The sequence below is a fragment of the Populus euphratica genome, unplaced genomic scaffold, assembly GCF_000495115.2.
Source record: "Populus euphratica unplaced genomic scaffold, PopEup_1.0 scaffold10.1, whole genome shotgun sequence".
Taxonomy (NCBI): domain Eukaryota; kingdom Viridiplantae; phylum Streptophyta; class Magnoliopsida; order Malpighiales; family Salicaceae; genus Populus; species Populus euphratica.
In genome coordinates this window covers 733,269-756,360 of record NW_011499856.1, presented here as the reverse complement: position 1 = coordinate 756,360, position 23,092 = coordinate 733,269, and the positions used below count along the sequence as shown (strand labels likewise).

Here is a 23,092-nt window from a genome sequence, read left to right as displayed (position 1 = left end):
TTTGTGCCCGACAGCCATATCAAATCCAAGCATCTAGGTCAATTTTTTTTAAGTATAATTGAACTATAAAAACAAATATTTTCTTATCAAGCATAATTTTTTATTCATATGTAATAGAATTTAGCTACAAAATCTTTTTTTTGTGCGACTTAATTTATAAATATGTTATATTCAAAAAAGGAAAGAATAAAATGAAATATTGAGTTATTTCAAGTTTTTTAAAAAATTTTGTGTATATTGTGAATGAAAAAATATATATAATGAAACTAAACAAACATATATAGTGCAATATTATTAAAAAATAAAAATAAAATAATATTGTAATTGATGAAGAATCATAGAGGACCACCCATTAAATAAATATTTTTTTGCATTGAGTTGGATAAAAAAAATAAAAATTCATAAAAAAGGAAAGAGAGGATATAGAATTTTGATTGAATGAATAACAAATTTCTAAATATAAAAAATAGATTATTTCAATAAAAAGATATGATTTAAATTTTTATATCTAAAACATTAAATTAGATTTTTGTAATGATTTGTTATTTATAAATAATTTCTAAACTTTAATTTTCTATTTAAGATAATTTAAATGTTTTTCAATAAACATAAAAAAATAATAAGTCATAACATTTTAATTATTAAATATTTAGACTTGGGTTGACATTAATTCTACATCCAAATCTTTTGATTCAGGTATAATTACCAGATACAAGTCATTTAAATTTGACATAATATTAAATTTAAAACACTTGAAATATTTTCTATACTCATAATGTTTTTCTATATTTAAAAAGTATATATTAATCCAGCTGCATTTTGAGTTTGTTCCTTGGATGGTTTCGAAATACCAATCATAGATGGTTGGGTCCCTGTAGGTTCACGAGACATGCAGAGGAGACACCAATTTCGTGCCCATACAGTACTCTACCTAATACCACCAAATTCGAGGATGTAGATTGAATATTGTTGACTAAATGCCATTCACCTTTCTAGCAAAATGTATGGACGGACATCGTTTTACGGGAGTGGATATTACCAGAGGTTTTTTTTTTTTTTATTCGGTTAGATTTTTATTAATAAAAATAATTAAATTAAAAAATTTTAAAAATCAAAACCAAATTAAAACTACTCAAATCAATTAATTTTAATTTAGTTTTTAAAATAAAAACATATTCAAATTGATTTAACTCGGTTTTTTTGTTTGACTCAATTTTTCAGTTTGTTTATTTTAGCTCTTTTTTTTACTAGTTTAATTTTAGTTTTTTCTTGTTTTTTCACTATGAATTAGGTTTAGTTCAATTTGGTTTGATTTGATTTTTCTAGTTTCAGATTTATAAAACTAAAATCAAACCTAACTAACTATTTTTCAAAATTTTAATCTATTTTTTTTTAAGATTTAAATTTTTTAGTTATTTTTTTAATTAGATTTTTTAGTTTTTTTAACTCACTTCTATTCTTCACATAATTGGCCTCCAGGAGCTAAAATTCAACCATCAAAATATAGAAAAGTCTTCTAGCGTTTCAAACTGTCTCATTTTCTAATAAAAATAATTATGATAAAAGAGAAAAAAAGATGAAGATTAAGTTATATTTGATAGTAGTGTGTAAGGTATGATTGATTATGATCATCTAATTTTATATGGTTTATGGTGAATAAGTTGTAATAACATATTCAAGATTTTGTTTTACATTTAATCTATATTATCTTCAAATTTGAAATATTTGAAAAAAAAATTAGAGATTTTTTTTTAATTTTAGTTTATAATTAATTATTAAAGAAACTAACTAGTTTAAAATGGTAACTTCTCCACCTATACATTTATATATAAAAGAATTTATAATCATCCTTAAAAAATATTCATGGCTAAGAAGATAATATAATTAGACGATCTTTTACTTAGTCATTAAGTTATTTAATCACATATATTTAACAACAAAATAAATAATTAACCAATCATATAACCAATAATTCACGCAATATTACAAAAGATTTATCTAAAGAAATCCACATAAATATTGGAGATCATAATTAAATTACCAATTTATGTATTACAATAAAATATCAAGTACAGTAATAAATACCCCGAACATTATTTTTGAATATTGACTTAAAAAAAATACATAAATAAGATCCATCACAATTACCAAAAAGAAAAATAGATGGTAACAACATTTGTTTAAGAGGTTATATTTGCGTTTACATAGTTTAATATTTATAGATCTCAGGTATTTTTATATTCGAAACGCAAGAAAAAAAAACAATAATTACTGCTTCATGCACATGAATAGTATGCATGCTAAACTGTTCACCGAACAGTGTAGCTAGCTCCATTGTTCCGGTCGAACCAGTTTCGGCTAGACCGGGTCCAGTCCAAAGCTCAGTATGTAATGAACCGGGTCCAATCCAATAAAAATTATTTTTTATTTTTTAATTATATTTTATTTAAAAAACTAGTGTTTAATATTATTCAATAATACTACATAAATTAGATATAGATCGCTTTATGATGTAGAATTTACAAAATCTAATTGCATTTTTAATTTTATTCCTGATTATATTTTATCTGATATTATTGCAGGCTTAAAAACCAAAAGAACTTTAGTCTTTGTAGGATGTATTTTATACATGATGAAATTGTAAGTAGTTTAATGAAATAATGAAAAATATTTTATATAAAATATTGTTTATTTCTTGATATAAGAACAATAATTAAATCTATAATATTTAAATTAAAAATTATAAATATTGATATATACTTTTTAAAATTATTTTACAACTTTAATTTCAAAAGCATTATTAACCAAATACATTAAATTATTTTTTATTCAATCTTAATTTCAACTATAATTTTAATTAAATATATATAAATATTAAATTAATATCAATTAAAAATATTTTTTATAAAATAATATTTTTCAAAATAAAACTATAACAACAACCAATCCAATCCCAAAAACATTTATTCTCCGCCCATTAAACATTTGCTTCTCCATTGAATTTCTTGGCCGGTGCTTTCTGCAATCAATCAATCATGTCCTTAGAAGAATCCTCCTGATCATCATCCACACAGGCAAGTGATCGGGTTCAAGCACATGACCTCCTTATGATCAAATACACGCACTAATTATACTAAAAAATTCAAGAATTATTCTAGTATAGCCGTATTCAAACAACCTAATTAAAAATTAAAACATTTTTCTAATCACATGAACAAATTCATCACCAAGAAATTTGTCGGGGTTGTTCCTGTAGTTTTAGAGACAGTTTATCTCTGTGATCCAACCATATTTTGAATTATTGCAGTCTGTTTTAATCGATTCAATTTGTTTATACTAAAAATAAATTTTAAAAAATAAAAAAAATATTATGTTAATATATTTTTAATCAAAAACTATTAACTGCGCGCTCACGACAATCACAGCATAAAATGCTTGAGCATGTGATCTTGAGAATCGTACTGGTGCTGAAATCCACAAGATACGGATGTCTTGTGAGAGTGAGAGAATTGTTCTTATACAAAAGAGTCATAATAATTCCAAGCTCCAGTCTTTATCTTCACGGATGCATTAAAATCAGCCGCAAGAATGCTAACCTTCCCGGTTCAGTTGTAATTATATCAATTTATCAAGTATTTGAAGAATGTTTAATACTGTGACTGTGTTTATTTTTTAAATATTTTTTTATTAAAATATATATTAATAATTTTTTTTATTTTTAAAAATTATTTTTAATATTAGTATATAAAAACAATTAAAGTAATGCAAAACATAAAAATGCGATGCCCAAACACTCATATGTGTTCTTGGCTTCGTTCATGTTTGTGCCTATTTAGAATTGTATTTTAAAATTTATATTTTTATTTAAAATTATTTTTTGTAATTTTAGATTGTTTTTATTTGTTGTTATGTAAATAAATTTTTTTTTAAAAAAATTAATATAATTTAAAATAAAAAAATATTTTAAAAAATAACGCAATTATATTTTCAAACACCAGCCCCTACAACAATCCGTCAAAGATTGTTCTGCTTGTTTAAGATTAGATTTTGCTTTTCTATTTATTCACAAGTGACTTGAATGTTACTGTTTTCTTGAATTGCCAATAAATTAGACGATTTAATGCCTTCATCACCCTTACTCAATTATTGAAGTCGCTGTTTATGACTTACATCTTACAGTTACTTTACTCATTGTTATTATCATCAAATTAGCTAAAATTAATTTAAAGTTTTTATGTCTCATTATGTAGATTAAAGATGTCTATATATGGCGATTAATTAGAAAAACTAATTATTTCCAAGCAAAAACTATGGCAATGCCTGACGGGCACTCTCCAGTTTCTCAGGGCCGAGTGAAATTGAGCTTATCAAAAAATATTCATGAAAGTAAAGAAGCATGAACATGCAGAATCCATCAATCATTTCTGAGAATCGAATCCAAGTAAGAAGATGAGTGGAGTGAAATGCTTCCTACTCCTTTACTAATCGTGAATTGAGCTCGCTTCATCGATCTTCGTTAATTTCTGATTGTTCTAAGAGTACATGCATAGAACGGAATCCCTGTTTATTCTCGAATTGCATGAAAAATAACGTTATGTTCTGTCATTAATTACACAATTCTCAATTAACCTTCATAGCGAAAGGAAGAGTACTTCCTATGACAGCATCAAAGAAAAAGCTTCGACGATTGTCTCTGACAGCATCAAAGGAATCGTTCCAATGTTTCTTGTTCCAGTCATATTTTTTGCGTAGCGAGAATCTTTTTGACATCAAACTTTGCTGGGTGGCCAGTATAAAGGAATATCGAATAACATGGTGATCTGCAGCCATGCCTTTTAAAACGACTCAAAAGGCAATACTGAATATTTCTAGGTTTATCACTCAATTTATTATCATGGCATCTAATGAAAACGATGATGATTCATGACTGGATTCGTTGAGTTCTGAATTAAGCCCTAACCAACCAGGTCCAGTATTTGTTTGCCTATAGAAAATAGTTTTACCTTGCATTAACTTTTCTCATAGATTAGATTCCCAGGAATAAATGCCCATATTTTCCTTTCCTCCACCGTTCACTGTCACTGTAATTAGGGTGGTAGTATCGATTCCACCGACCAGCGGACAATATGAATAAATGGGTCATATCTAATCTGTTTGAGCAGTAAACTCCTTTCAAGAGCAAAACCATTTATTGTTTCTTGGTGAGATACTTGTATCAGTAACGTGAATTCTTGTTCATGTATTTACTAGCTTCGAAATCTTCTTGACAATCTAATAATTAATAAATGTTATGCTAACTAAATATATCCTGCAGTATTCGTGTAGTTTTGATGGAGAATAATGGAGACTCAAACGAGGACTATGATTCATCACTACCAGCGGAAAAATGGCGCGGAGATGAAAAACTGTTTCAATGGAAGGGCTTCTGGTTCAGACTCCAATACCTTCCAGGAACTCGACAGGTTCTTGACAATTTCAAGCCTCTTCCTAGTGATGTTATCTTAGCTTCTTTCCCAAAAACTGGCACAACTTGGCTCAAAGCCCTCTTGTATTCCATCATCAATCGCTCTTCTAGAGTCTGTTTGAGAACCACTCATCCTCACATGCTTGTACCAACACTAGAAGTTCAATTATATGGAACACATCAAGAATCTTTTAGTACCTTTGCCAGCACTAGGTCACCAGCCAGGATTTTGGCAACTCATCTGCCTCACCAACTCTTGGCCGACACCGTCAAACCATCAGATTGTCGCATGGTTTATGTTACTCGAAACCCCAAGGACACCCTCACATCATTCTGGCAATTTGTGTTGAAGTCCAGGAGTTATGAAGAGCCATGGCCTTTGGAGGTGGCTGTTGAGAAGTTTTGTAGAGGGGTGGTTCCTTTTGGACCTTACTACGATCATGTTCTGGGGTTCTGGAAGGAGAGCTTGGAGAGGCCAGAGAAGGTATTTTTCGTTACTTACGAAGAACTCAAAGATGACACCAGGACTCATGTCAAGAGACTAGCAGATTTCTTGGGGTGTCCCTTTACTGGTGATGGTGACGAAGAGGTCTTGGAAGAGATAGTGATAGGCTGTAGCTTTGAGGAACTGAGCAACTATGAGGTCAACAAGTCCAGCGAGCATTCACAATGGATGAAATTGCCGTTTAGTTCCTTCTTTAGGAAAGGAGATGTCGGGGATCATAGGAATTATCTGAGCAACGAAATGGTGGAACGCATTGACACAATTACTGGCGAGAAATTTCACCAGTCAGGTTTCATATATGGAATTAATTAGCATTCCATCGGAATTTTAGAATTCCGATGAGATGGCAAATAAGCCTTCCGATGAGTTCTTTCTCTAAAGAAGGATCGAGATGTCATTGTTGATTGCTATGGAATTTCTTGTCTTTTCTTGTGGCAAATACTACTTCATGTTATATTATTTATTTTCGCGTAAGAGTCAAAACCACCATCAGTGGAGAAAACCAAGGTTATGTTTATTTTTTAAAAAATTATTTATGAAAAATTAATTTTTAAATATTTTTGTATTTATTTATTATTAAAAAAATTGATTAATGAAAAATACTTTTTAGTCAATGAAAAATATTTTCTTGTCAATAAAAAATACTTTTTAGTTAAAAAAAAATTAGCTTGATTTTCAGAAAAATATTTTTCTATGTTTGTTTTTTGAAAAATAGTTTTTGAAAAATCACTTTCTGAGATTGTATTTGGATACAATTTAATCATATATAAAATTTAATTTTTTTGTTTTTTAATTATTTTTATTTACTTCACATCTAAATTTCACCCTCCATGTCCGATGTCTGAAACAAATTCATTAATTATAGTTATTTTTTAAAGTATTTTTTATTTTAAAATATATTAAAATTATTTTTTTTTATTTTTTTAAAATTATTTTTAACAACAACACATCATTCTAATTTAAAAATATTAAAAATATATTAATTTAAAATAAAAAATAAAAAATAATTTTTTTTTAAAATACAATAATAAATAAATATAAATATTTGGATCTGCTACAGCATCAGCTGAGGTGCTGAGGTCGGAATCAGAAGTTACTTAGCATGGGCAGCCTCGGTGTGAAAAAAGCTCGGCTGATATTATTAACTAAAAAGAATTTGGTCATTGTTGATTGCTATGGAATTTCTTGTATTTTCTTATGGCAAATACTACTTCATATTATATCATTTCTTTTCGTGTAAGAGTTAAAACCATCATGGATCAGTGAGAAAATTAAGGTTATATTTATTTTCTGAAAACTAATTTATAAAAAAATTAATTTTTATATTTTTTTAAATTTATTTATTATTAAAAAAGTTGGTTAATAAAAAATATTTTCTGATTAATAGAAAATGTTTTTTTGTTAATGAAAAATACTTTTCAGTTAAAAAAAAAATTTCGTTTAATTTTCAAGAAAATATTTTTTTATTTGGCTGTGTTTGTTTTCCAGAAAGTGATTTTTAGAAAATCACTTTCCAAACTTTCTTGTATTTGTTGTTAGGGAAGTTGGTCAATGAAAAACACTTTTCAGTTGAAGAAAAATTAGGCTTGGTTTTCAGGAAAGTGTTTTCCTAGAAAATTTGGGTGGAAAACACTTTTTGAAAGTTGTGAAAAACTTAGAAATGTCATTATGTGTTGATTATATCAAATTTAATCCTCAAACTTTTGATTGCTATATATATTTTGTTTTGAATATTTATTTTTCAATTTAATTTCTTAAAATTTAATTTTTATATTAATTTTGATCCTTATTTTTATAATTGTTATTTATTTTTCTTCTGTTATTTTTTTACTAAAATTTTTTTATCTATCAAATCTGGTCCTTATTCTTTTTATTGTTATTTATTTTATTTGAAATACTTTATGAAATGTCAATTATTATTATTATTATTTCTTTATTTTTTTTTAAATTTGATCCTTATTATTTATTTTATTTGAGATAATTTATAAAATTATATTTTTTTTCAATTTCATACTTATTCAACTTTTTAATTTGTAAGATTTATTTCTTATTATTTTAATAAACTTGAAAAAAATTAATTTATTAATAAATTATTTTTCATAACATAACCAAATACTGAAAAAATTAATTTTCAGTTTATTTTTCATAACAGTACTAAACATTAAAAAATAATTAATTTTTTAAAAATTTATTTTTCTCAAAATACACTTTATAAAAAAAATAATTTTACTACTAGCAGACCAATTCCCATTAATGGAAGATGATTTTTTTTTTGTTAATTCTTAATATTAACAGCGTAAAATATGTCATGAAAATCTTCATGGGTAAAACAATAGATAACGTAAGAAAAAACCGACAACCCATAATTATCTCTGAAGATCAAGTCCTACTTTAAACTAGACACATTATCTCGTTCAATCCTGACGCTCTTGTTTCAATATGTACTAGAACAAGTTTGAAGCTAATTTGTGTTTCAACTTGAAGATAAATCGATAATTGTGGCATTAGCAATTAATTAGTTATTTATGAGGTCATGAAGACTTCATAATAGTTTTGCTAAATATCATTATCAAATGAGAGTAATGGGCTCCTGCGGTACAACTATCCAACAGTAGAGAAACTGTGAATTTAATTTGTTGAGGTTGTATTTGGATACAATTTAATTATATATAAAATTTAATTAAAAAAGTTATTTTTTAAAATTATTTTTATTAACTTTACATATTTATTTTTTAAAAATTATTTTTAACATCATTATATTATTATAATATGAAAATATTAAAAATATATTAATTTAAAATAAAAAATAAAAAATAATTTTTTTTTAAAATACAATAATAAATAAATATAAATATTTGGATATGGTGCCGAGGTCGGAATCAAAAGTTACTTAGCATGGGCAGCCTCGGTGTGAAAAAAGCTCGGCTGATATTATTAACATTAACGTTAATATTAAAAACTAAAAAGAATTAAAAAAAATAAAAAGCATAGAGAATTGAGAATTCACTAAGGATATATATATTTATATATTTTTTCTAGGTAAGGCATGAACACCGAGAGGAAAAGAAAAATAAACAGAAAAGAAAGAAAAATGGGTACACCGAGAGGAAAAGAAAAATAAACAGAATGGGCTGTCTTGGCTTCACCGAGACCGTCAAGACTCACCGTTTTATGAGAGAGTTTTAGCCCAGATAACTTCAACAATATCAAAAAAATAATCATCAAGGCTTTGATTAATAATAATATTAAAAAAATAATTTAAATAATAATAAATAAACTTTGATTTAAAAAAAAAACACTCTAGATAATTTAAATAATAATAAATAAACTTTGATTAAAAAAAAAACTCTAAACTTCAATTCCAAACAGTGACTAATCAAAATAAAATCCATTACCGTACTTTTATTAGCTGGAATCCATTCTGAGAAGCTTGTTGATGCTACTTTACAAAAGAAGGTAAATTACTAAAGTGGTCTTTCACATTTTATGCTGCTGTCAAGTTACACCTTTGTTAAATTGTCTGACACCTCTTCGAGTTCATACTTGTTTGTGTTTTATTTTCAATTCATTCGAGCATGTTTAATAGTTGCAATTAAAAAAAAATTCACAATTCTCCCATCCCATCAACCCCACTAAGCCTTGGTGTTTGTGTTTTATTTTCAATTCATTCGAGGATGTTTAATAGTTGTAATTAAAAAAAATAATACCAAACACAATTCTCCCATCCCATCAATCACACTAAGCCTTGTACCATACCAGTTATGGAGAGTGAGAAAATTGATTATTCATCCCTCCCAAAAGAAAAGTTCCGAGGAGATGACTATCTATGCCAATGGAATGGTTTCTGGTTCAGGCAGCCGTTCCTGGAAGCAGCCCACCAAGTCTTGAATCACTACAAGCCCCTCCCCACTGATACAGTCTTAGCTTCTTACCCCAAAACAGGCACAACGTGGCTCAAAGCTTTGCTATATTCCATCATCAATCGCTCTTCAAGGGATTCCATCCTCACCAACCATCCCCATATGCTTGTTCCCACATTAGAGATACAGCTATATGGGCCAAAAACAGGGTCTTTTGATTCTTTTGCTGGCACTGCTAATTCCTCAGCCAGGATTTTGGCTACTCATCTGCCTTACCAGGTCATTTCTGGCACCATCAATTCAACAGATTGTCGGGTTGTTTACATCACAAGAAATCCGAAGGACACCCTGGTATCATCATGGCATTTTTATCCAAATTCAAAGGAGGTTAAAGATCCATGGTCTCTAGAGGATGCAGTGGAGAAGTTCTGCAATGGTGTTGGCAACTGTGGACCTTATTATGATCATGTTTTAGGGTACTGGAAAGAGAGCTTGGAGAGGCCTAACAAAGTCTTCTTTATCACTTATGAAGAACTGAAAAGTGACACCAAGACTCATGTCAAGAGGCTGGCTGAGTTCTTGGGGTGTCCATTTGATGGCGATGGAAAAGAAGAGGATGTCCTGGATGAGATTGTTAGCAGTTGTAGCTTTGAGAAAATGAGTAACTATGAGGCCAATAAGTCTGATGATGGCCATATGGGCTGGCTTAAATTTCCACTCAATTCTTTCTTTAGACAAGGAGGGACGGGAGATCACAAGAATTACTTAACTCCTGAAATGATAAACCGTGTTGACAAAATCACAGCAGAGAAGTTTCATGGGTCTGGTTTTATATATGGCATCTAGCAGCTTCATTGTTGGGATCTTATGGAGCGAGTTTCGAAAGAGGGTTTCTTCAACTTCAGCTCTGTTCGATGCACTTTCCTTAATTATATATTTAGTTAATCATTATATATATAAATCCTTCTATGATTTATAATTCTCTCTTTTTTTTTACTTACCTTTCGAACCCCAACAGTAGCATGGTGGGGAGGGGTCAAGCAAAGTTTCGACTGAGTCCTAATCGAATATACAGCATTTGCATAGATGATCAATGATAAACCCTAGTTTATTTGGGTAAATCCTTGGCAGAAGAGATTGGAAGCGGCATTGCATCCTTCATCATGTAAACATATGGAGGAGGATGAACAGATGCTAGTGAACATGCGAAGAGTTTGGGCGCTCGCAATGGATTGGGTGGATCGTGGGAAATAATTATTTAACAAGAGCTAATCACAATTTCTTTATATAAAGTTTGATAATTTGCATTGATGGAGGGAAAAGAAAACTAGGACGGCTATTATTTCTTAAAGCTTTCAATCTCCTTTTTAAATTTTGTTTTTCTTCTAAAATAATATATCAAGTTTGTTCATCGTTTATTCTTTGATAATATACCGAATAAAACAAGGCAGATGATACAATTAATAGCCCATCAATTTAAATGGAAAAGAATCACGCATAAAAATAAACGAAACACATAGAATTACAGCTGTATACAGAAACAAACATCAATTCTTTCACCTGCAAAACATGGGAGTACATCAAGCAAATCAGCCTGCAAATTCAAAAGCTTCCTTTTACATCAAATAGCAACACTACTACACTTTTTTCAATGGCAGTATTCAAGCAAGACACAAGTGAAAATAAGTAAACGGACCCATAACTCAATAACAACAGATGCCCTATCATACACTAACCAGCCTGTACAAAATTAGTGGGAAAAAGAGAATTCCGCAATCAAAAAGCAGTACAGAAACCCGCTACCGCCTCCCTTTAATGTTGTTCTAAGCCAATGGAGGATCCCTTGACTAGTTTTCAATGATGCTTGACTACCTCTGACTACCCCCATGTACCCCCACCCCACAAAAAAAAAAAAAAGTCCAAGGACATCCCTGAAGATTCTTCACATTGCCAAGTGTATCCCATGCTCCAAACTGGCCCCAATGTGATCTTCCATGTTGACATGCATGTGGTAAAAAATACAACCAAACAAGGAAAAAATGCAAATAGATCTTATTCACAAGAGCTCTTTATCGTAAAATGCAAGAAGTTGCTTGACGTGATTATGCCAAGCAGCAACATTTTGTCCATCAACTGCAACCCAGTCAACAACAGTAGACGCCGGTTGCTCCCACCACTCGTCAAGCTGCAGAACAATGTCAAGGATTTATAGCTAGATTTAGAACAGAATAATTAAACAGCCAAAATTAGAATTATGGAATTCTAGGCGACAAACTTCTGCAATTAAAAGCATGTATTTGACAGATAACCACAATTAACAGAACTGATCAATTCTTTCCATCACTTTTAAAACGAGTATCAAATGAAAAGGGTGAAAAATAGGAATGAATGAGAAGCCGCACAGGAAGGGGCAGGAAAAAACATTACCACAAACTAGACATGAGGATATGAACCGTATTGCAACACAAAACAACAATTGAGTCCAAACATAGAAAGCACTTTCAAGCAAAGTCGGAATTGTTAACGCAGCCTTGTGAGTGATCATTGATGGGCAAGATCCTTCTTTTAGAACAAAATGAAGAATTTCATCCTTGGATTTAAAATACAGATACAAACAACATTTATGTTTGCCTAAGCATTGTGTTAGGCAGTTATTTCTGGATTCCTAACCTCTTCTAAAATTTGCCTCTCGAGGGTCCAGCTGGTTAGCTCTTGGAAAAAAAAAATGTTGCCCCTGTCCATACGCTTTATTTAAGGTTTAAGATGAAATAGAAAAAATACTAGTGCCAGTGAATAGACACACAAACCGGTCCATCTACTTTTCTCTATCTTGACTTTAACATGGTTATATCTGCCTGCTCCTCACTTTTGATTCTTTTATAACAACATAGTACCCTTTGGTGGAAACTTCATCATATAGATATTTTGCAAGTTCTACTCTTCTTTTATGCATCCTTTTTCTATTGAAAAAAAAAATAGAACTTTTGATGAAGAGAGAAGAAAAACATATGCAAAGTTGAGCCATAGCATCCTCAAAAACAGCATAATATATCAATAAAAGGTGCTCTCCTATCACTTGGGATGTTCACTAAAAATATTCTCCTACGAGCTTGGTAGGCAAATTAAACAACATAAAAAAAATTATAACTCCACGCCAAAGTAATTACTGAGATGAATAGTGATTTCAAAATCCCGGAACTCCTTCCTATACAAACATGCCAAATAGCAGTCAGCTCCAGGCATCTCTAAGAAGCCTTTCATAATTCCTCCTCCCACGCCCAAGATGTGAATGAATAGTAAGTCCTTAATATTTGACAACATTCCTTTCCTATATCCACCAAAACCAGCAAGAAAGACCATTCTGCATATCTCACGCAATAAAATAATACAATGAAATGACGTGATTATGGCAGGCATGCAACACCGCAGGCATGCAACACCAGTATCCAAAGATGTTTTATAAGGCCACTGCACCTCCAATATCTTATCTTGTTAAAAAACAGTTAACTAAAAGCTTTTTCTTGGCCTTAGAAGCAACCTTAGCCTTCCACATTTGATTCACCAAAAGAAATGGCCAGGAACAAGTGCTTTTCCTAATGCAATGACACAGGACTCTCCTTTTCTCACTATTTCAACTTTCTGAACAACTGAAAGAAAGAAAGAAAGAAGGGGGTTCCTCCTAGAACCATGTATACAAGAAAACCATGAAAAGACATGAGATATCATCCAAAGAATTAACACTCCATCCACTCCCAAAGCTAATATGAAAGACAATCTAAGTATGCTTAACGGATCCCAACAAGGTCACAGGTCAAGTGTGAGCTAGAAATTCCAGAAATTCACTTCATTAGAGAGTCGTATCTACTAAATACTTCAGCAGTCCCACTAACCCACTACCAAATAAAAGAGCCTAGCAATCTCAACAGCTACAGCGACATTAACACAATACAAAGCAAACATACTTCTGCAGACATTTTCAAATTTTGCTTAAATGACATCAGTACTCTAGTCAAAGTCCCTCCAATTTCAAATCAAGAATCAAGAGATTAAATGGATATTGAAGACATATTCCAACCCAACCCAAAATCTCACTCTCTCTTGAACAACATGCAGGGAATGCAATGAAAAATCAATAAGTTTTCAGCTACAGTTGTTACTCACCAAACCTCTCACGTATTTGCAATCTTCCAAACACTTTTGAGCATTCAAAACTGTAGTCTTAAGCTCAGGTAACCATTTCTCCGAGACAATCTTGTCTTGCTCAGTGGCCAAATTCAAGCATAAATTTGTTGTTCTGCATGACACCAGCAAATGTGAAACATCTCATAATGTTACAAAAAAGAAGTCATGATAGGAAAGGAAAAGGGGTCTGGCTAACAGATGTCCTTAAGGCACCCTTTAAGAGATTATTTACTGGTGAACTAATTGTAATAATTAGATAAATTAGAATTTCAAACTTTTCTTTATCCAATAACGTTACAAATTCAAAAAAGATATCTTATTTCAGATAATTCACAGGTTGGGTAAGGGTAATGGTTATTCCTAAAAATTTCAGAATTTAAATTTGTCCAGTCATCACAACATTTAAAAGTAGCATTAGTTATCATAGTTACACCCCCGTTTGTTTTTGCGTTTCAAAAGCGCTTCTGAAAAAAATTGAAATTATTTTTATTTTTTTCTTTGCTTTAAATTAATATTTTTTTGGTATTTCTAATATTTTGATGCATTGATATCAAAAATAATTTTTAAAAAATATAAAAAAAAAAATTTTAATGCTTTTCTTAGTACAAAATACTCTAAAAAGTAACCACTCCCAAACATACTCTGAAAAGTAACCACTCCCAAACATACTTTAGTCTCTTAAAAAGTGCCTAAAGGACAAATGTTAGTTTTTCCCAAAGAAAGTAAAAGAGAAACCACATGCATGTCCATGTGATCTCAATGATTGTTTGCATATATGTGTGTAAGAAATAGGGATGCAAATGAGCCAAGCCACTCATTAGTCGCTTGAAGTTTGGCTCGCTAAGGGCATGGTTTGAACTTGTTTGTTTAGATATAAGGAGCTTATTCAAGCCTATTTTTAAAGCTCGCTATATAAATGAGCTTAGTTAAGCTTAGCTAATTAAGGCTCATGAGTTGGCTCAATTAAACTTGTGAATTAGACTCTAAGTTTGTTTAAAAGCTTGGAAATAGGCTCATTTATATGCATGTTAAAATTTAAAACGATAAACAACTTGTATAAGATTTCATAATATAATCAAATTTAATAAGTAATCAAAAACATTAATTTTATGAAAAAAAATAATAAAAATATTTATCAATTATATGAGTGTGTTATAGCAGGAGTTGAGAAATGTAGATATATTTTGTTTAAAAATCCATTAAATAAATTATGTTTATAAGATCTTTCAAGATATTGAAATTATATAAAAATTTTATAAGCATGTCAAAGTTTAAGCCTAGCTCATTTATAGGCTCATTAAGCAGATAAATAAGCCTACTTTGAGACAAGCTTGAGCCAAGCAAATTTTAAACGAGCCGAGATTGAGCCATGAACATGACACGAGCTTGAGCCTTGCTAAAATTAGACAAGACGAGTTCAAACACATCAAATCTCAGCTTGGCTCGGCTCATTTGCAGCCCTGGTCAGAGAGAGAGAGAGAGGGACAGAGCACATGTAACACAAGACATATTCATGGCTTAGAGGTTAATTTTATCAAGGATAAAAATCAGTACAAGTTAGTCAGCTGACATAAAATGATAGAAACTAGAAACTAAGGGAAAGGTTTTCGAGGTCCGCGTCTAATAGAGGAGTTCAATGTCAACAACTGCGCAATTTAGAATAAACTGTTGTTGTCATTAAAGAAGAAAAGTGACAGCATAGAAAATCTTTACTCAAAATGCAGACCGTTTGGATAACTACAATATCACTGTAAAACAAACATGCACAAGTTCAGCTGTACCTTTCATATTCTTGTTGAGAACGGTATGCATGGTTCAACAATGCATGACCACTTTCAACTAGATCATGCCGAATATGGACCAGATTGATTGCCTTTGCCAAGTCCTCCAACACACTAGCCTCAGAACCACGAAGTTTTAAACAGAACTCAAGGGACTCTAAAACTGATGCCAAACCAGCATCTGAACCCTCCAAACCTATTAGTCCATTGCAAGTCATTTGATTTGAACGTAAGGAAATAAAACAAATGCTCATACTTGGTATGTCAAGTCAATGAATGCATTTCCGATTTCCTTTTAGTTTACAAAGTTAAACCAAGTTATAGTCTACAAAATTGAAGGCATAAAATAACATGTGAAGCAACCTTTAGCAGGCTCAGTACTCAGAAATGCATGTAGAACAGACCAGATTGCAACTAATTGGAAGAAGTAATCAACTCCCACTCATTTCTACTAAATATATTGCCAGTGCTCAAATTAAATGATGGGTATCCACATAAACATTCAATTTATCATTATAGTAGAGAACAAGGCACAATAGTTCTTATTTAAACAACTAATGCTCAAAGGATGGTTGACTGTTATGCATTCTTGATGGAATTATTTATCTTTGACTTCAACAATTATTATGCTTGAATAGCATGAAAAAAATCTTAACTTTGAATGTAATCAACCAAGCTTTAATGAACATTCACTGCAAAAAACACCCTATGAACTTCTTTTTCTTGAAAATTTGATATTATGATATCATAGAAAAGGCACAATTATGTCATGCTATGACATGTCCAGCTCTTAACCCAAATGGATTTTTTATTATTCAAAGATTCTTCAAAATTATTGCTCTTTTACTTCAGTAAGAGAGAGTCTATGCAAATCTTCCAGCTTGTTAGATGAATCTATTTTATTTTTATTTAAAAAAAAATTAAAAAAAAACTTTTGCATGGCAGGAATCCTTCAAGTGGATCCCTGACAAATGAGTGTCCCAACTCCCAACATCAGATATCACACCTGACACCCTGCCCAAAAGCTATCCAAAAGGATATACTATGATTCTACAGGCAAGTAAGAACTTACCAGCAGGATACTGAAGGGCAGCAGACACACGGCATATTGATGGAATTGCTGATGGATCCCTAGCGCCAGCTCTTGCTGTCAATAAAGCAGCATTCTTCTCTGCAGCAGCAACAGCTTCAGGTCCTGTAGATCCATTAGAACCCATGGACTCCAGCAGTGCCTGATAGAATTCAATCAATAAATAACTTTATTTTAGTGTGAATGTACAGCTAAATCTACTGCAATATTTGATACCAGAAAACATGTTGCTGCAATTTCATAAACCTGTGGAGTTGAAGGAAGCATGTAAAGACTATTATCGGGACTTCGCAAGAAAGCATTAACTTCTTTATCAATAAGATCTTTTGCACTGTTTGCAATCTCTGCAACAATTGTACATGCTGGAATGATAGTAGTTGATGCATACTCCCTTGCAACCAGTGGTTGCTGTTTCCAGAATGCAGCCGCATCCTAAAAGACAAATGAAATTATTATAAGTGTTAATTTATCCAGTGACCACGTGTTTCTTAGAGTTGATATAGGCTGAAATGCAATGGTTAACATAAATGGCATGGAAGCAACCCAAAAATTAACAATAAAATATAACACATCCCCACTGCTCACATCCCTTTCTAGAGAGACATGGATAACTTATTGGCTGAAACAGTAGAATTTTCCACAAAGTTGAGTTTTAGCATGCAAAAGGAGTTTCTACTCTCGAGTTGCACAGACAGCCAAAAACAATTACATATGTTTAAGTGCACTCACTCATTCTTGTGAAACATTGAAAATTTAATTGGCTAAGACATTAAAATTATTGGCATTGTTGAATAACAGCATAAAAAAAGAATAATTGAGTCCCATTCTTGTGAAACATTGAAAACTTAATTGGCTGAGGCATTAAAATTATTGGCATTGTTGAATATCAGCATAAAAAAAGGATATATTGAGTTATGCTACAAAAGCATGCAGATAAACACACACTAGCAGTAGTGATCTCCATGAAAAAACATTTGACCTGCAAGGCTTCATTATTAATTCCGACTCATGAATTAATAATAACTACAGTCATGCGATGGTTAATATAATGTCAAACAAACTACTGCTTTGAGTTCTTCAAAAAATTTCAAGATCAAATACCTCCATGATAACCTTCAGTAGAGCAGTATATATTGCTTCAAGTTCAGATCTTCGTGCATCGAACTCTTCAATCTTCTTCCATTTCTTTCTCAAAGAATCTTCAGCCTCTTTCCTCTCTGCACACAATTTATTTAAGCGTTCTATTTCAGACATTAATGTATTCAAGCTTGCCCTCAGTCCAGCAGCTTCTCTCTCCTTGGCCCAAACCTCCAGCTGCACAGAAAATATTGGAGAGTCCAAAATCTTAACATGTATCTTTAGCATGATGAACAGATTACAAGTGTATTGGATGATAAAAATATGTGGCATATTTGCATTACGATGTCTTGGATGTAAATTTATGGCGCGTTTAATTGAAGGTACAATGGCATTAACTAGTGTTTTTTAAGCTTCTGTGAGGTCAATGCCTTGAGATCACACTAAAGAACTATGTAAATGAACTTCAAAGCGATGGTGCTGAGATCAAGTGCACACAGTATGGATTGTTTGTGGGTTGAGCATAAGCTTTGTTATGATGTCTCCTTCAAGAAAATAAGTTCATGCACTTTGTTATGATATCTCCTTCAAGATAATAAGTTCATGCACGTGAATGACCTGTCACATCAATAGTTAGAAGCACTATGGTTGATGTGATATTTTCAAAGCAAGAAAGAAAGAATGGTTCTAGCTATGGTACAATTGGAAACCGGCACTTTTGCATGCCAAGTATATCTAAAAATCACAATCTGTAGGTCAAAGTGACGGAACTGCTTGATGAAATACTCAAACTTCCATAACCAAGCACTGACAACAGACTAGTATCAAAAGCAAGGGTGCAATCCAAAATTTCAGCATAGCATGATTTAAGGAACCTTGGTAACCATTAACTGCAAAACAAAGAGAGCAATTACCTCAAATTGCCGCAGACTGCCCATGTTCTGTGTTGTGACTCCAATACCAATTGGGTGGGAAGAAACTACATCACCAGTTCCATGCAATCGTTTTAAGAGATTCTGACCCAAGTCCCTGGCTTCTGCAGCTTTATTAAGTGCATCTTCAGTGGCCAAAAATTGCTGAACATGGGCTTTCTGTTAATAACCACACAAAACAATGTCAAATGAAATGCTCCAGATGCAAGAGAGCAGATATTAAAGCAGTAGCATAAAATACGGGAAAAAACAAAACCATCAAATGCTCAAGCGCCCACTATATATCTTTTTACAAGGGTATCAGTTTTACACCCAAACCCCTTAATCACAAAGCAATAATAACTTAAAAGAAGAGGAGTTAGGAAAAAATCAAATAAAAAGGATGAATTTATAGAAAACAGATTTTATCAATAAAACATTTTAACCTGTTAAAAAAAATCAAACTATTTTATGCTACTGCTTTATATGAAAACTAACAGGTAAAATTGAAATACAAAAGCTACCATCTACAAAAGAAGAAAACCTGTCTTTCCAGAAGCTGATTTTGAGATCCTTTGTAAGGCATGTCTATTCCAATCGTCCCATTGCCATAAAGTTGGTGGTGCAAAGGTGAGTTTGTGTCAGTAGAAGAAACATCCATAACTCTGTTGTTTTCATATTTGTATCTGATCAAGCAATTTAAAATTATTGATTTAGTAAAAGGAACATTAATGTCAACAACACAACTGTAAATTTATACTACTGACATTTACAGGAATAAACAACAGAAATCCAGTAAGGAAGCATCATGAAACAGATTACATATTCTTTTAATGTAACTTCCATGTACTATGGAAACAACAACTATAACATCAACGTGTAACAAAACTCATAGTCTTTTGCATGTAAACACAACATGAATGTGTGATGGCCCTCATCAATTTGAAGAGAATAAAAATAATCACTATGATGCAGCAAGTCAATATTCTGACTAATGCCTCATCAGAAACAACTCCAAAACAGACTCCGTCTCACATAATATCCTTTGTTGATTCACAATCTACTAGCTACACGAACATACAGTACTAAGAAAGTACAGCTTTGGTTATAGGAAGGAGCAAAGCAATCATGTGATTGGCTCTAGGCCATTTTGCACATTTTGTAATGGCCACAAAAAGAACATTTATCTTGCAATTCGTTGTGTCTTATCTCCATCATATGCACTCGAAAACCAAATTCCAATTCAGTCTGTAAGCAATTATTACACTTCAAGTAACAAGAAATTTTGGTGTGAGCAGGGTAAATGGACACTCCAACAATCTGAGGAAATAATGAGCAGAAATTGCACTTGCCTGAACCAACATGAAATGGAAAGAAAATATTAGCATACCTTAAGAGTTCTGCATCAGCTCTAACATCAATTTTTTCAATTTCTCTAGAAACCAAAGTTTTCAGCCGTAAAGTGTATGCAGTAATTGCCCGAAGTAAGTGAGGAGGGTTCTTCAAGCAATTCACAATGACAGTTCTTACATCATTAGGTATATCTCCATCAAAATCCATGCCCAACTTGGCTGCTTCTGATTGAGGATTCAAATGAATGCCACTTCCTTCATCAGCAGGAAAGGAGTTGCGTATTCTCTCGACCATATAAACTGCAAGAGATTCACATGCCTTCCGGATATTTCTTTCCCAAGTTGTTTCAATAAGAATGACATCATCAGCAGATTTGGTTCCCTTAACAGTTGAATAAACAGCTTCCTTAATACTGTTTGCACTGAAGCTGCTAACTTCTTCAAGAGAATTGTCAACGCTAAACCTTTGAGCATCCCTTGCTTGATTAACATATTGATGAAGACGTTTATGGTACTCTGCAAATATTTTTGCTGCCTCATCACATTGTTGGTCATAAGCCTCCAGCATGACCTGCTTATGCCTGCAGCACAGGTGAGCGCACATTAGTAAAGGACACATCACAAGAGTTGGGATGGATTACATCCTTGTCAAAAGGATTCCTTCTTAACATTGTTAAGCAATAAAACAAAATAAATCACTGTCACTGCCTAATTGTCCTATCTCATCATAAGACGGGGTTTGCAGCATCCAGACATCATTACATCTCCGATGAATATAATCATGTCAGACTGTGAATTGCTATGCCTTTCCAAAATAATTGAAGTTCAATATCAAGTTTTACATATGCGCTTAAAACTATTATCATCAGAAAGGAAAGGCCTTTATGCAAAGCAGCAAAATGGTGACTTCTACTTTCAACCAAGAACTGTCATGTCATTGAAATGGCCATGTACTTTATATCCAAGTACACCAAATTTCTCCTAAAGAATTTATAGAATGAAGTGAGAAATATTTCAATTTCGGAGGAACAACATGGTCCATAGCAGTGCAATAAGAAGCAACTGAAAATGATGCATTAATAATCCTACAGTTCAATATAAGACTTCAACCAAATATGTATGACGAACAAAGGAACAACAATAAACTGATGCCAACCGTCAATATAGGTATACATGCTTACGAATCATCAATAGCGACAGAATTCACGTAATCCTAGTTGATATACGCCGTCTTGAACTTTTTACTTCCAGAACTGAAACATCGATTTTTGTAGCACAAATTTTACATTGCCCATGTATCTAGAAACGAGAGGTTTCACGGTGATTTCGAGCAGCATAAACAAACAAAAATCTTGCATTCTTCACTATATATGCATAACAAAAAAACATGTTAAACAAACAAACAAACCTATTCTTAGCACGCTCATCAAGCATACGCTTCCTTTCGGCCTCCTCCCTCGAAACCTCAATCATTCTAGCCCTCAAATCCTTCCTCTGCCTCCTAACAATACTCCTCAACCTCTCAACCTCTTTCGCTGCTATTTCCCTCTCTTGCAATGCCACCTCCCTACTCTCCGCAGTACTCGTCCCACCCCCACCCTCCCCACCCACCTTCTCCTTCCTCCTCCCTCCTTTACTCCTCCCCTCGTCTTTCCCAACATTTACCAAACCGCCACTCTCCCCACCACCACCACCATGTACCAGTATATTCTTCCTTATATTCTCCACTGTTTTCTCCGATTTCACTCTCTTTATCAGAAACCCCCAAATGGGTATCATATTTCCACGACAAATCTTCCTTATGGCATCAATTGAGGGCAATTGAGATTTGCTAGTGGCCGCACTCTGTGGCCCTAATGGCCTATACCCCATCTCCTTGTGCAACCACTCTAGTATGGCCTCTGGTTGCGCTGCTGCGCTCGATGACCCCTGCATTCTACAAAATATTTCGATACCTTCAACACCGAATTCTACTAGGACGACAGCAGCATTCTTCCAATTGAGATTTGAAACAAAACCCTAATTTCAATTACACACAACTAGATCTGACAACCAGGAGAAGTAAACCAAAAGAATTGCAGAGAGAGAGAGAGAGAGCTTCGGGGTTGTTTTGTTTGTTTATAATTATTTTAGGGTGTTAGATTGGAAGAGTTCAAAAATGGAGGTCCCGCTCTATAGTTTCATTTTTACTGCGGTTTGGTGGGGGGTGTTTTTGAGTAACTGTTAAGATCTGTGGGGAGTGATTTGTATTATTGATGTATTATTATCCGTTTTTGAATAACTGTTAAGACTTCTTCTTTTTTAATAATTATTATTAAAAAAAAAAATTAATTAAGGTAACTATTCAGACAGTTAGCATATACGTAGATGAATTCTATATACTCTGAAATTAATAACTATATAAATTTTTAATAATTTTAAAATTTATAAGATTTAAATTAATGATCTATAAAACATAAACTTAGGACTTCATCAATTAAACTATATATTTTATAATTATTAAAATGCTTTTTATAATTTAATATATATGCTTTTATTTTGACCATACACTAATATATAAGATTTTATAACTTTATGATTTAATTTTTTTCTTTTTTTTTCTTTTTTTAAAAATATCTTTACCATCCTATATTCTATTCAATTTATAATATTTAAAATTCTTTGTTGATCTAAAATATAAAATATAATTTTCTAAATTATAATGGACAACAAGGTTGTTAAAATCGTGTTTTGACTCGTAAAATAATATGATTTTACGAGTTAAAACATGCTTTGCATGCTGAATCGTTTGAAAAAAATAAAAAATGGGTTGAAATCAGGTGAAATCGTTAAAATCAAGTCAAATCATGAAAAATCATTATTTCATGACT

The 23,092-nt window shown here is 31.9% G+C and overlaps 3 protein-coding genes across 4 annotated transcripts; 2 read left to right on the top strand and 1 right to left on the bottom strand.

The window, feature by feature from the left end:
• The first annotated feature begins 5,011 nt into the window (after positions 1-5,011).
• On the top strand, positions 5,012-6,400 carry LOC105123269 (cytosolic sulfotransferase 6-like). Of its 2 annotated transcripts, none has more exons than XM_011022782.1 (2): positions 5,012-5,201; positions 5,326-6,400. In XM_011022782.1, exon 2 carries the CDS (start codon positions 5,331-5,333, stop codon positions 6,279-6,281), a length of 951 nt encoding a protein of 316 aa, XP_011021084.1. In that variant the 5' UTR covers positions 5,012-5,201; positions 5,326-5,330; the 3' UTR covers positions 6,282-6,400. The 2 variants fall into 2 exon arrangements, with proteins under 2 accessions (XP_011021084.1, XP_011021083.1); XM_011022781.1 differs by having other exon boundaries at positions 5,315-6,400.
• A 3,230-nt stretch (positions 6,401-9,630) lies between these two features.
• Positions 9,631-11,138, top strand: LOC105123268 (cytosolic sulfotransferase 5-like). The gene has a single exon (XM_011022780.1). It carries the CDS (start codon positions 9,731-9,733, stop codon positions 10,673-10,675), a length of 945 nt encoding a protein of 314 aa, XP_011021082.1. The 5' UTR covers positions 9,631-9,730; the 3' UTR covers positions 10,676-11,138.
• Positions 11,139-11,362: 224 nt separating this feature from the next.
• AUG5 (HAUS augmin-like complex subunit) lies at positions 11,363-22,407 on the bottom strand. The gene is made up of 10 exons (XM_011022779.1): positions 21,631-22,407; positions 20,261-20,803; positions 19,415-19,556; positions 18,874-19,050; positions 17,984-18,196; positions 17,129-17,314; positions 16,865-17,024; positions 15,793-15,988; positions 13,991-14,123; positions 11,363-12,014 (listed from the first exon to the last, which is right to left on the bottom strand). Exons 1-10 carry the CDS (start codon positions 22,155-22,157, stop codon positions 11,886-11,888), a joined length of 2,406 nt encoding a protein of 801 aa, XP_011021081.1. The 5' UTR covers positions 22,158-22,407; the 3' UTR covers positions 11,363-11,885.
• Positions 22,408-23,092: the final 685 nt, after the last annotated feature.

What these genes read in the sequence shown, in the direction of transcription:
- LOC105123269 (XM_011022782.1), top strand. Translation starts at nt 5,331, where the DNA reads ATGGAGAATAATGGAGACTCAAACGAGGACTATGATTCATCACTACCA.
- LOC105123268 (XM_011022780.1), top strand. Translation starts at nt 9,731, where the DNA reads ATGGAGAGTGAGAAAATTGATTATTCATCCCTCCCAAAAGAAAAGTTC.
- AUG5 (XM_011022779.1), bottom strand. Translation starts at nt 22,157, where the DNA reads ATGCAGGGGTCATCGAGCGCAGCAGCGCAACCAGAGGCCATACTAGAG. An exon ending in GCAGTCTGCGGCAATTTGAG is followed by an intron (nt 18,197 to 18,873) that starts GTAATTGCTCTC and finishes TTTTCTGTGCAG; the next exon opens with CTGGAGGTTTGGGCCAAGGA. An exon ending in TGCTTCCTTCAACTCCACAG is followed by an intron (nt 17,025 to 17,128) that starts GTTTATGAAATT and finishes GAATTCTATCAG; the next exon opens with GCACTGCTGGAGTCCATGGG.